This window comes from Falco rusticolus, chromosome 4 (assembly GCF_015220075.1).
Source record: "Falco rusticolus isolate bFalRus1 chromosome 4, bFalRus1.pri, whole genome shotgun sequence".
Taxonomy (NCBI): Eukaryota; Metazoa; Chordata; class Aves; order Falconiformes; family Falconidae; genus Falco; species Falco rusticolus.
Genome location: NC_051190.1, coordinates 8,719,741 through 8,733,425, shown reverse-complemented (window position 1 = coordinate 8,733,425; position 13,685 = coordinate 8,719,741). Strand labels below are relative to the sequence as shown.

The window sequence follows — 13,685 nt, the reverse complement described above, 5'->3', positions numbered from 1 at the left end:
TTAATAGGAGCAATACAAGTGATCTAATTGCATATCATTACAACCGGTATAAAAGTAAACTTCAAAACAAGTTTTTGAAATCTTTAAATGCAGAAGTGTCAAGTTAAATGGAAGTCTGAAAACTGAACAATAAGTTACAATTAAGTCTTTCTGTATACCACAATAGAACAGATATTCTACATTCAGTACTATATGGTCTAATCCTTTTGCCTTCCTTCTCCACAGTCTGTTTAGAAGCTATTTTTCTTTGTTTGTATATGTATATCTGAGAAGGAATATTTATGAGTACATGAGCTGTCATGGGGGCTTCACCTCCAAATAAAAATCGGTAGTAATAACTCAGGACATTGAAAACATTGATTCAAAATATCTCTCTCTGAAATCTAGATAAAGTAAAATCAAACCTGCAAGTACCTGAAAGTTATGATTTACAGCCATAGCATTCTTTTTTGTATTTTAAGAACTGGTATTCTTCTTACCTGGATATTGCCTGAAAAATCCTTTTGCACTTCCAAAGTACTGCCAGATCAGAGAAGGGTCACGATCAAAATTATCCACAAAAACCTTATTTAAAGATTCTGACCAATAAACTCCATTTACAATGGCTGGATCTGTGGAAACAAAACAGAGGAAAGTGATTTTACCTCAACAGAATCCCTTGAAGTCTATCATCTTCAGCTTATTCAGTACCCAAATAAAAATCTAGTGACTGCAAACTATTACAGGACATCTTTTGGTTTCCTTTGTCAATTAAGTGATTTAAAGTAAATTATACACTTAAATAATGAAAATATGGTTAAAATACAGAAAAGACACTATGGACATTTTTAGTTACACTAAAATTGCTCATTAAACCATCTATCTGGAGCTGCTGTATTGCTTGTTCTGAAGAACATAAACTTTTAGTAGATTGACTCATTTATTTACTCAGTTTACTTTCCCTAAATGCATGAATGTCTCATGGCAATACTTCATACTTTTTTTTTTTTTTAATCTTCAGCTGGGTAAGACCATTTTCACTATATCTGAAACTTTACATGTGGTAACAGAAAGTGAAATATCTTTCATTTCACACTTGAATGAATTGCAATATACATGGAGTCTCATAAAAAATAACATTAATTGTTATTTGGAAAACACCGTACCCAGATTTCACAACAATTACCTCATTTTTTTATTCCCATAGAAAGAGAAATACAAAGCAAATCCTTGGTGTTGAAAATAAATTACTTCTGTTTAAAACATCCCAATCTATCAATTCTTAAACAACCATGCTGCCCAAGTATGTTTTTAAGCTACAGATTAGTTTTGATAGTGGGAAATCAGAAATAAATGAACATCTGAAAAAGCTGCACAATTTGAAATTGTGCATTTTGAAATATGAGAAACAATTAAGATATGCTATATTCCCAATTACATCTGTATGTGAAGTCAGCAGAATATAAAGGAAAAAATGGAACTAAAATCACAGACGCGTTATTCCGTTTGTAAAAGCGTGCATACACAAATACACAGTAACATTTGCTCAAGCATTTAAAATAAGGCTTTCATTAACTTGAAAAATAATGTCACTGTACTGATTTCAGAAGACTGCTTAGAATGTGATTTTAATGAAGTGGGAAAAAAGATGAATTGTTATCTTTCCTTACATTCATTAAAAAAAAAAAAAAAAAAAAAAAAAGGCAGAAAAAGCAGAAAAAGGGAAATGTCTCAGCTACAAATCTTTCCATGTTGCTTTCCTCTAAATATTTAGGACAGATGAAAAAACAAGGGCAACAAAACAGATGTTGTTTTTAAAACATGTCTAGCATAGTTACTAGTTTCCCTACAGCATGAAGTATACATTCAAAATCTGTCGAACAGGACACATAGCAAACAAACCGATGTCGCTGTCCAACAGTAGTACTACAGTTTTGCCTAGCTGGCAAAACCCATTGTCCAGTTGTTTCTATAGTCTGCAGGTACTTCAATAAAAAAAACACCATGATTAGATGTCACAAATTAACTGTCAAGACTACCTATCCTGAGATCTAGCATCAGTTTGTAAAACTATGCTCCTATTCCAGCATCCCAAAACACTGCGCCACTGTTAAGCATTTAGACGTTACATGAGAAGTGAAGCACTAAAATGAGCATCCTATTCCCAGTCCGCTGGAACTTCCCAGCACTAGTTCAAACACTGATGTTCTGGTTCTGCTGTTATACAAAAGTTCTGGTGGAATACCTGAATCACTATAAACTACAGCAGCATTATTGACTTAGCATAACAATACTGAGATAAGGTGATAAGTTTAATTCACCTTTGAAAAGAGCAACATCTTTCAGAGGGTTGGGGTTTTTTCTTGAAATTGTTGCTAGAAAAGCCTGTTCAGCAGAAAAACAAGGAACTTTTCCTCAGGCCTCTAGAGGACTATAAGTTCTTCATATGCCCTTCAGTCATCAGAATTAGTGAAAAGCCAAATGAATAAAACAGAATAATTCCATCTTAATTTATATTTAAAATGAACTGTAGTGGTTCTTAGCAACTTACTTTTGGATCTTATTCCAAGAGTGCACATTGTACCTTTGTATTTTGCAATACCATCAGTTCATCAGATGTGTACCCTGAATTCCTCAGAGGCTAATTTTTAATGCCCTTTCCTAATGAATCTGTGCTATAGTGCCACTCATCTAAGCAGATACTTCACTTTGCCTCCCAGCCCAATGATAATTTCCTTTGAAGTCTATATACACTTCAGCTCCATAAGGTCATGGAACAACTTTAGTCACCCACCTGTTAAGCTCTAAACTGAATGTGAAAACTTTCCAGTGGCATTTGAAAAAATATATTTATATATTTTTCAAATAAATACATAAATCATTTTTAAAAATTTCACATTAAAATATCCATGCCAGCACAGTAGCAGATTACTTTTTTAGCCCATCTATGAAAAGCTAGTTAACCTGTTTATATATCTGTAGTACAGATTAGAGAACTCCATGGAAATACAATCAGGAAATTTTCCTTTCCTTCCAACTTTATTAATTACATTAAATTTCTTAAATTGCCTCCAGTACTCCATTTAGAAACAGTATTCTTAAGTTTTTATATTACTGGTGAATGTCATCTGCATCCCCAAAATAGTTATATGTCAATAGTGGTTGAATGTTCAGAAGTTTGAGGGTGAAAAAGAAATGGATAAAGATTAATAGAAATGCAGAAATCATTAATGTGATGTTAAGGGGCTCAAAGATAATAAATGTAAATAGCTTCTGCTTTTGCTTCCTGGCAGTAACAGCTAAAATAGAAGTAAAATATTCCCTTTCCCCTCATCTTTCAGAAGGGCTGGCTTGCAATTACATGGGATTTTGCTCCACTGCTGCTTGTGTAGATGTTACCATTTTTTTACTGATATTTAATATAAAAACAACCCCCAGGCAAATAGGCATATCAACATGAATCTGAAAAAAAATTTCAGAGTACAAATGCATGTAGCAATTAAGTTGCTGTCATAGATACTGCTGACCCGAAGAAATAGATCTGAAGTCTCAACAAAGGCAGCCAAGGTGTGCAGACTGAAAGATGTGCAATAGCATGCCAAAGGTTAGCACTACAACGAAACGTATTTTTATTCTCAGAAGCCGTAAAATATCAAGAGTAAAATAAATCTATGGAACAAAACTAATTTTGCTTTCTAATTATTCCAGTAAACTTTATAGGAAATAAGGGACACCACTGAGGAATTCAGTGGCTATGAAGAAAGTGTGGAATACTTCTCTTTCTTGCCATACTTTGCTTTATTACCAAGAAAATAATGTTACAAATGGACCTTATTTCCCGCCCCCCCCCCCCCCCCATTATATTACCTTTGTAATAAAATCATTAATTTCTCCTGGAAAGCTGTCAAAGATGCCAGCATCCAAAGTGGTGCAATATCTGATGACCTCAAGGGCGGCCCCTAACACTGCAGAGCAGTACTGCCATACAATAAAGCAGTACAAGCCCAGCCTACAGGACCAAGCACTGGAAGAGGAATGTAAAATCCAGCACCCTTTTGGCTCAAAGATAGCAGCAACATTATCTTAGTTTTGATGTTACTGACAACATATTTAGTCTGGTCATATTTTAAAGAATAACAAAATCACATACTTTGCTGGGACATACACCAACAATCTAATAATTATACTACTCAACACTAAGATAAATGCTTTTCATGGTGGTCCAACATATTCAAGAGCTGGGGCTGGATGCCAATTTTGGCAACTGCCTTTGCTTTTTTTTTTTCTCTCTTCCCCTCCCTCTGCCTCCAGTGGGTAATGTTGATGCATCACAGATCAAAGCACCTAGCCATGTGTAGACACAAAAGAAGGTGTTTGTTCATTTTACTTCATGTGCTGAGAATCATTCACCAATGTCAGAAATCACATTCCCTCCTCATAAGCATATAGGTTGATAAAGACGTCAGGTGCATGACTGTATAAAGGCATACTAGTTGTTTCAGCTTCTAATATTGCCCTAATAACACTCCCCTTCTCCTTTGAAGTGGGAGAAGAAGAATTGGAGTATGGCCAGATGTGTTTATTTTTATGCTGAGTTTCAAGAGTGGGTTTGAGGTTGGAGGGTTTTTTTACTTTTTTTGTTAGGTTGTTTTTGTGAACAATGTGGTCCGGGATTCAACTTTAGTCTATTTGAAAGCCAGAATTACAGCTGCAAACTCCTCACTAACACCATTCTGGGACAGAGATTCAGTTCTGACTCTGCTAAGAGCTTGCCACATAATGAACTGAAAAAAAAAAAAAAAAAAATCAACCACCACCACACCAAAAAAAACCAAAACAAAACACCAAACAAAAAAAAGTTTCACAGCAAATCAGCGTACCTTTGAGGTCACCCATTCAGATCTGTACCCTGCTTAACTTATTAGATGTAACATCTAAAAACAATCAGTATGTGGGGTTGATCTGTCAATCGGTTCGAGCAAAACTCCAGAAACAGCATATAAACAGGATCTATTAACACAGGACAGTATATTTTTAAATTAAAGGAGGAATTTGGAGCCACAGTTAAAGGCTTCACTTACTGTCCATCTGAGAAAGAATTAGAAAAGTGCTGTATTGATAGAGCTGTTGTCACAGGAGCCAGGCACATGGGGCAGTTACACCTGTCATTAACACAGCCTAACAAAATAGAATTGCCTGCCCAGCAACTGATAAGAGGACTTCAGTTAAGGAGAACTAAAGTCAAACCCCAGTAATCATGACAGATAAACACTTCATAAACTAATGTGACCACAGATACCAGGGTATTTGTGTATTTTCAGAAAAGCATACTCATTTCCACATTTTTGCAGGATATGGATCGAAGAGTATGAAACCTGAAAGACAGGTAAGAAAATACCAAACTGCAGAGCTCTAGGATGGCAGGGTGTGACTGAGAGACAGGGTGAACAATGTGAAAAGCCACTGCTGAAAATAGTTTTCCATGTTGGGAAGAGAAAACAAATGTTAAGAACATAGGAATTAACCAAATTGAATAAGGACCCTACACACACTGCAGTTTCATCAGAGAAGTAACATTAGTCTTGAATACTGGAAAAAAGAGCCAGCTCTAACACATGGCAAGAAAAAATTTCTGCACAGGCTGATGGAACAATGACTATCAGCAACGAGGACATCTAAACCTCTGCAAGTGGCAGGGCAGGAAAAAGTGTCATGAAAAACAATACAGAAAGCCAGTGGAACACACTGCAAATTAGAGGAAAAGAAAGCAAATGTGACTGCTGCTAAATGAAGCCAACTGTGATGTAAAATATTTAATATGTAACATACCAAAAGGGACAATCTTTGCAGAGCTGTTGTCAAAGTGATCTATGACAAAGGCAAGGCACAGCCTTGGAAATAAAAGTCATCCTTACAAAAATTTCTCAAGGACAGACCTGTTCACAAATCTCTACAAAAGCCATTTAAACCACAAGACCACACAAACCTGTAAATGAACATTTCATGATATATGCCTAATTTCTATTGCTCAGATATTCAGAGAGAGGCACGGAATTAACAGAAACAGGCCAACTTAGTTACATGACACAGTGCAGTAAGGACTAACAAATAATGCTTTGAACAGGAGATGTTAAAGACCTCCTAGTTTTAACAACACATCATGCCTCTTGCATGAAACAAACCAAGGCACGAGTATCTTTAGAGAGAAATGGTTTAGCATGTAAAATGCATTACAGTCATGCTGAGCTATCATAAACCAAACCTCTACTGCTACGTTCCTGGGAGTAACAACATAGTATGAATGTGCAAGTGTCAGATATGACAGCACACTTATTTATTAGCATGACAAGTCGTCATCTCTCATCCTATCAAAATCAATGGTCCCTTACTGCTGTAGAGTTTTATAATCCTTGTGTAGCACTTCTTCCTTGCACTAAACATGATTTGCACAATTTGTATAGAATAGAAGTTTTACTCAAAGAGAAAATAGCTGGACAAAACCTCAAAGATACAAAAATGTTCAGCTGGTTCAAAACCTCTGACACTAGTATTAAAACACACTGAAAACACTGAGCAGATGCACAAATGCATATTGAAATGAATACATTACAAAATCAGTTATGGATTCTTAAACACTATTTGCTACTTCAGGAACATGCCAAACAAAAGCTGCAAGAAAGACACCTAGATAAACACAGTACAGCATAAAAATCTCTTTGTAAGGTTTTAGCCAAACAATATTCTGAAAGATTTCATATTCTAGCCAAGCATAACTAATACTTAACCAAAAGAGCAAGACTTCTTTCACACAGCATAGATCCAAGAAAAATCAAAGGGTCTGTGTTATGCAGCAGGATGCAGACACGAATTACTGTATTCTAAAATAGTAGACAAAATGAATAAAATGTATCTTTAGATAAACTTCTACAATTCTTTGTCAGATGAAACAAAAGCTACAATTTTAACATTTGCCATACAACCATTTCATCAAATGTTTTTGCATATTCAAACCTAAAGGTTTTCAGAAACCCAGAACTATTATGTCAATTACTACTAAGTTTACAGATGAAGAAAGCTTTTCCAAGATAGTTCATGGAGAAAATAAAGTCCTGAAAAATCTTTAAACAAAGCAAAATAAACTGTAAAAAAATAAAAGTCCCTAATACATTCCTAGCATATGAATTAAAAATAATCTTGTATCAAATTATGAGGGTTTTTTTATTAATGTATTCCACATTAAAAGATAGGCTGGGTACTTTTTGCTGTTTGTTATTTTAAGCCAATAACAGGGCACACCCTGATACCCTGATTGCTTTTTCTCATTAAAATAATGAAATAAACACAAGTAAGAAAAGATAGCCCTTAAAATGAGACCTCAATTATGATTCATTTTCACTGTTGTTTTAAACATATATTACGGTGGGAAAAGGAGGAAACTTTGCACACTAGAGGCTAATGATGAACAAAAGTCTACAAGAAAATATCCACAGACACACACAGAATGTGAAATAACTGCTCTCAAAGAATAATTAGGAATATAATACCAATAACATGTTTACTGTATAATATATATATATTTACACACATACACCTGCAAATAGTTGTAGACAATAGATGTAGAGTGGGTTGTTTGTTGTTGGTTTGTGGGGTTTTTTTTACAGGCTCAAACCTTTCTTTGGATTACATAGTGATTACTCAAACACAGAAGAAAGCATCAAGAAAACCTCAAAAATAATATATTCCAGACACAAAATGCAGAGAATAAAAGTAGGGATGAGAATACCTTTTATGTTTAGTGACCAAATTCCCTTGCACTTAGTGCAAGACAAAGGCAACTGCTTTTGGGACAGGACAATGACGCACTGACATTTCTTAAGCCTTCTTGGGTGGAATTTGTTCCTATTGCTGCTGATTGTAAAAGAATTAATCTTTTTGCAGACACACACATTAAACAAATAATGCCTGTGTTTGGGCACTAACTTCTTGTCCAGGTAGGAAACTGATCCACAAGGCAACAAAAGACGACTTCCATCTCACAAAAAGGAGGAATTATGTTTATAAATTATTTTCAGAAAAAGTGAATTTCAAGCTTTTCTTACATTTAAAAAAAATGTATGTCTAAATGATAATACATACCGTTCCTTTTTTATCCGGCAATAGAATGGATATTTCATTTAAGAACTTTTCATCATTACATTCCAAACTGACCTTTCAAGCAAGCAACACATTACCAACACATCTTTAAAAGCCAAACGCAGCTGTATGAAGCAACACTAAATAAGCTAGTCCAACATGTTTAACTGTCTCCTAACTAGTTCTGCAGTTGGGACTGCCTGGGGACAGTCTCCATAATTTCAGTGCTGACATGCTTAAAGTTTCTTTTTCATTAAGCAATGCTAATTGTAAACAGATGAGAAGACAACTTGCTTATCATAAGGGATGATTGAGTAAAGTAGGTAATCCCAGGAAAACCAAAAATTGAGCTGAAATAATTTATCAGACTTCTGTTCAGATAAGCACCCCAAACACAACATTTCTCCAAATCTGAGATGTCGTGAGTATGGACGGTAATAGTTCTTGGGTTAAAACTAGTATAGTCTCAGTTAACAGTAGAATAAAATGTACTCTCTTCAAGTTCAGTAAATTCACTCCAATCCAAAGAGAGGTTGCAATTGTCTTTCTTCTTATTCATATTCTCAGTTTAGCAATCCTTTTGCTTTTGTGCTTCATTTACTTCTTTCTTGAAAAATTTGTCTTTGTAGTCAACAGTCTTCCCCTACAGTTCAAAGCGTTCACACATCATTTCTCTCGTTCATCATCCCAATCTAACATCCCTCAAAGAGAAACGGGTAAGCTGCAGCAAGTGAGGACAGAATTCAGTTTGAACATACAGACCCTGAGACAAGAGGGTATATAAAGAGGTAGTCAGCAGGACCCAACGTGACTTTATGCTTATGAAACGTGAGGGCACAGACCTCCCTGCATTCACACTGAGCCTGCTTGCACACATACCCAGGTAAGCGCGGTGCAGGACTATACTGAGATACTGGTTCTAGCGAGCTGAACTAGCATGGCAACAAGCATGAGCTAACCAGCAGCCTTATAGCAGGACTCATTACCTGCAACTCCACGCTCTGCAATAGCCTTTTAATGCTCTCAGCTGAGCTCCAGTGTGTACTGTGGCTATGCCTTTACACATTCCTGTATGGGTTCCCCCGTACCCAGCCCCAAGTGGACAGGAGTAACAGCATTACACAGCTGCTTGCTGCCAGCCCTTCACAATGGGAGCTGAAACAGTGGCCCAGCAGCTTCTAATCAGTCATCAGAGAAGTTAATACTCAGAGACAATAATACAGAAGAAGGAAAGATAAAAGAGGAGACAGAGTAATTTTCTACCATTATAGGCCAATGGTAAATTATTGTCGCTTTCTTGCCCCTGGAAGCAACAAGGAAGTAGGGGCGGCATCATGATTAACAGAAGTGTCTCAGGTCAAAAAGCCTCTTAATACTGTACCCGAGATCATGCGCGTTAATGAAACTTCACTGGCTCCATTTGTCAAAAGGTAAAGCCCAGCCCCAAGTAACTAAGCAACAGCTGCTGAATAAGGACTGGTGAAGAGTAGGGCTTTTTAAGAGGAAAAACTTAATGTTATGGTGTAGCCTGTATCTGACATCTAGTTGCCATGGTGATGTGGATGTATTAGAAACACAGAGATTAGATCCACCACCAGAGACAGACAGACCAGGATACAAGAAAGATAAAGCACAGTATACGTATTGCGTGGTGATGCCATTTCCAAAAGGCTTGCTTTTAAAGACAGAGAACTGGGGAGGGGGAGGGGGGGGGGGAAGAAGAAGAAAAAAAGAAAAATAGGAGAGAAGAGGGAAAAAAATATGAATCTTTGAAGCTAAAGCCCTTTGCAAGAACAAAGCAGCAGCCTGAGCAGGCTCTGAGAATCGGATGTGAAGCAGAATTTGAGCAAAACCAGATGGAACAAGTGGAGAAGTCTGTGCATCTTTGTCCAATAGCCAGTAAGAGTTAAAACAAAGAAATATGGGAAGATAGGAAATTCTCTGCAACCTTGACTAAATCAGTCAGACTAAGAGAGTTCCTTTAAAATTAAACAATGACCAAAGTTAGGAAGAAAGTGCAAACACTGTCCTAGAGATCTTAAAATGTGAAGACAAACAATTCAGGAGAAGGACTTCAAAATATAAATATAGCAGTCCAGGACAATATTTGACCACAACTTTAAATAACAACTCCAGGATGTTGAATTTTCAGAGGCATAGTCCATAAAATCATATACGACAGTGACAGACAAGATTTTATTTCTTAATTTCACACCTTGCAGGAAAAGGGTTTTACATATCTGCTAGCTGCAGATTATAATCTTTCTGCATCACTTGAGAAATTATTTTTTTTTTGGTTCTAATATTCTAGCAAATAGGTAATCATAATTTTGACAGCTACTTGGAAGGCACTGATAGGAAAGTATGACTGAACAATATTCATAGCTCTTTTTAAGTATCAAATTGAAAAAAACTCACTTAATCAAAAATGGTTGTGGTTCATCACATTTCAATATCTTTGAGAGAAGGCTCTATTACATGCAGCAGATTTTTTTTCCTATGCAAGCAAAACTTCTGATTCGAGTCTGCATTTATTGACATGTAGTGCATAAACTCATCTATTAACATGCAGTGAAAATCATGCAATGAAAATGCCATTTGACACAGGTGATATTTTTTACCAGTTCCTAAATTGTTCAAGCAAAACTTAAAGACAATTCGTGAAGTCTAAGACCTTCTTTTGCAATGTTTGCAGCACTCAAGAAGTAAACACGGTAAGCAGAAAAGCACAGACTAGACCTCATGCTTTTGTAACTAAAGACACTGAGTTCAGAATTATTCAAAGCTGGTTTGCATTCATACTGTTTATAAATCATGTCTTAAGGTACTAGTGATTAGAAAAGAAGGAAGGAAACAACTGCAAGAAAAGTAAGAAAACATCTTGCTACAGGGCAAGGGGTAATGATTGAACTAAGAGAGGGCAGATTTAAACTATATATGAGGAAGAAATTTTTTACAATAAGTGTGGTGAATGACTCGAACAGGTTGACTAGAGAGGTGGTAGATGCCCCATCCCTGGAAACATTCAAGGTCAGGTTGGCCGGGGTTCTGAGCAACCTGATCTAGGTTGAAGACGACCCTGCTCATTGCAGAGGGGTGGGGGTGGAATAGATGACATTTAAATTTTCCTTCCAACCCAAACTATTCTATGAGTCTATGATCTACAACCCAGAAAATCATATAATAGCACACAAATAATTGATTGCCGGCTTTCCACAGTAATATAAATAATAATAACACAAAGCTTTTAAAAAAAAATTAAGTCACATGATAAAAATCTACACTTTCAACAACTAGTAAATGATAAGTAACAAGACAGACAAAGAGAAGCACAAAAGGCCTACAGATGCTGCAACTAATCACATCATAAGCAAAGCTATAAGAGAAAGAGGTAAAGCCTATTTCTGCAGAAAAGTATCACAAGCCTGTAAACAAAGACCAAATCAAATATACTAGGTCATGGAAGAAAGCTAAATATAGGCTTTCCACATGGAAAGCAACTGAATTGTGAAAATAATGAGAGCAGTAACAAAAACTGAACTGGAATCCATCAGAAAATATAGGATATTTATAGTCATCTTGTCTCTGAAATGAGTGAAGTCCAAATGTACTCCAAGATTTGTAAGATACTTTTTAATCACTTTTATAAATCCATATTTAGTCAGGGTGATCACTGTTAGAGAGTCAAAACAGTTGCTAATACTTGAGTGTATTTCAAATCCAATGGTATGGAATCAGTCTCAGTGTGGTATTAATTTCAGAAAAAATAATTGAGATAATTATTAATGAAGACTTCTTTATCTTTTTACATATTATTGAACTTTTAAATCTATTTTAATTCATTAACCATTTTTTTTAAATGCTGATGACACAGCTTGAGACTCTCGGCAACATATTGCGTGCCTTATGTTTGTTAGTTGAGTTGACATAAACCATATCTCCTGTTGACAGAAATGCTTGAAAATATTCATGGACTTCAGCATCCATCACAAAAAACCTCTGCAGTTATGAAAACCACTGATAAAATCCCTTCCTGTACTTCAAAACCACCAGAACAGCAGCTATACCACAGTATGACGATGGAAAGAACAGATGGAAGACAGTCAGACAGACTTCTCTAAGTTGAAATTTGTATTATTGCTTTTATTTTTCAAAGCAGCAGATTAACTCTTGTACTGTATAACACTGAACATCAAATTACATTTTCTATCTTGTTCTTCTGCTCTGTCACTAAAGACACGGTAACATCTTGCATGAAGGCTACTGCTTCGTTATCTAATATACCTGGATAGATATCTGACAATCTGCAATACGATGTCATATATATTTTTTTTTATCCTTTGTTATTTTTAAACACCTCAAACAAAAAGCATTTGGAGAAATTAATTTTTCACTTAACCAGACTCACACTATTCTCCAACTTCCTTAAAAAAAAAATCTTCCCTGTAACCTACCTGTATTTCCTATGATGTAAATACATAAAAGTAATTTACTAAGTCACCTGCCAACTGATGGTAGCAGAGATTTCATAAGTTAACCAGTCTCTGAGCTGCTGGTAGGTATTAGCTGAAGACCAGCCAATCCGATAGTAAGAAAAAAATCCTTCCTAGTGCCAAACCACCGAACAGCAGAATGTATCGGTCTAATGTCAATGGTAGGAAGGACGGAACTATTATTAAAGAAAGATATTTTTTTAAGTCATTTATGATTATTTGATTTAAACTATACTGTTCACCTGCTCCCCTCTCAAATACATTATCACAGGGAATGAAGATTTGGTCAGTTACAAAACTCATAAAAACATGACTGTGATCCCAAAATGTATTTCCAAATCATGTGGCTGTACGATGAAATATAACTTGCTTGGTGTAACAAAGGATAAGAAAACTCAGTCTTTTATACAAGTAGACATTATGAAATGTGAGACAAAGTTGTAGGAAAATACTGAGAAATGTATTCAGTATAAATAATGTCAACATTGAAAAGAAATGAGTGTAAGCATTGTGCTAAAAGTCCATGCAACTTCCTTAATTTAAAAAGTACTCATTTAAGGAAAAAGTTGAAACAAGGTTCAATAAGTATAAGCCCTATTCCTCGTTATAAATGCATGCTGGAAAGTAACTTTTGAGGAAATTTTATGCTTTATTTTGACATATCAGTCTTACAATCAGTAATTGATTCTAACGTATTTTCTTCTTCCTGCATAGAGCATACTTCCTCCCTGAAGCAGAGTCTATCACCTTTTAGATGCGTCAGTTATTAATATCAAGTTTTAAAAAATGAAAATGCATTTGAATAACTATCTGCACATGCCCAGACACTGGTATTTTAATTCAGCTTGAGCAACAAGTAGGAAAGAGGAAGGTGCTTCAAAGTGCCTTCCTAAATCAGAAAGTCATTTATGGAAGATAGTTATTATCGTAGGCTTTACTGTATGTGGTCATGTTAATATGCTCTTTTTGTGCTTTACGTGCTACATCCTGATTTTCCACATCGCAATCAACATTTCAACTTGGGCATTTCAGACAGTAAATCAATTTTTTCACAGAGTCTAAGAATTCGTCCAAGCTAAG

At 35.7% G+C, this 13,685-nt stretch overlaps 1 protein-coding gene across 6 annotated transcripts in view; it reads right to left on the bottom strand.

Moving 5' to 3' along the window:
- CACNA2D3 (calcium voltage-gated channel auxiliary subunit alpha2delta 3) overlaps window positions 1-13,685 on the bottom strand; it is a 467,821-nt gene that overhangs the window by 265,860 nt on the left and 188,276 nt on the right. For all 6 annotated transcript variants that reach the window (XR_005103980.1, XR_005103978.1, XR_005103979.1 and 3 more), the window contains one exon: window positions 480-611. Coding sequence is in view for 3 of the 6 variants with exons in the window: in XM_037385921.1 (XP_037241818.1) it covers window positions 480-611 (132 nt within the window). In the remaining 3 variants the exon portion in view is untranslated. The remainder of the gene's footprint in view (window positions 1-479; window positions 612-13,685) is intronic.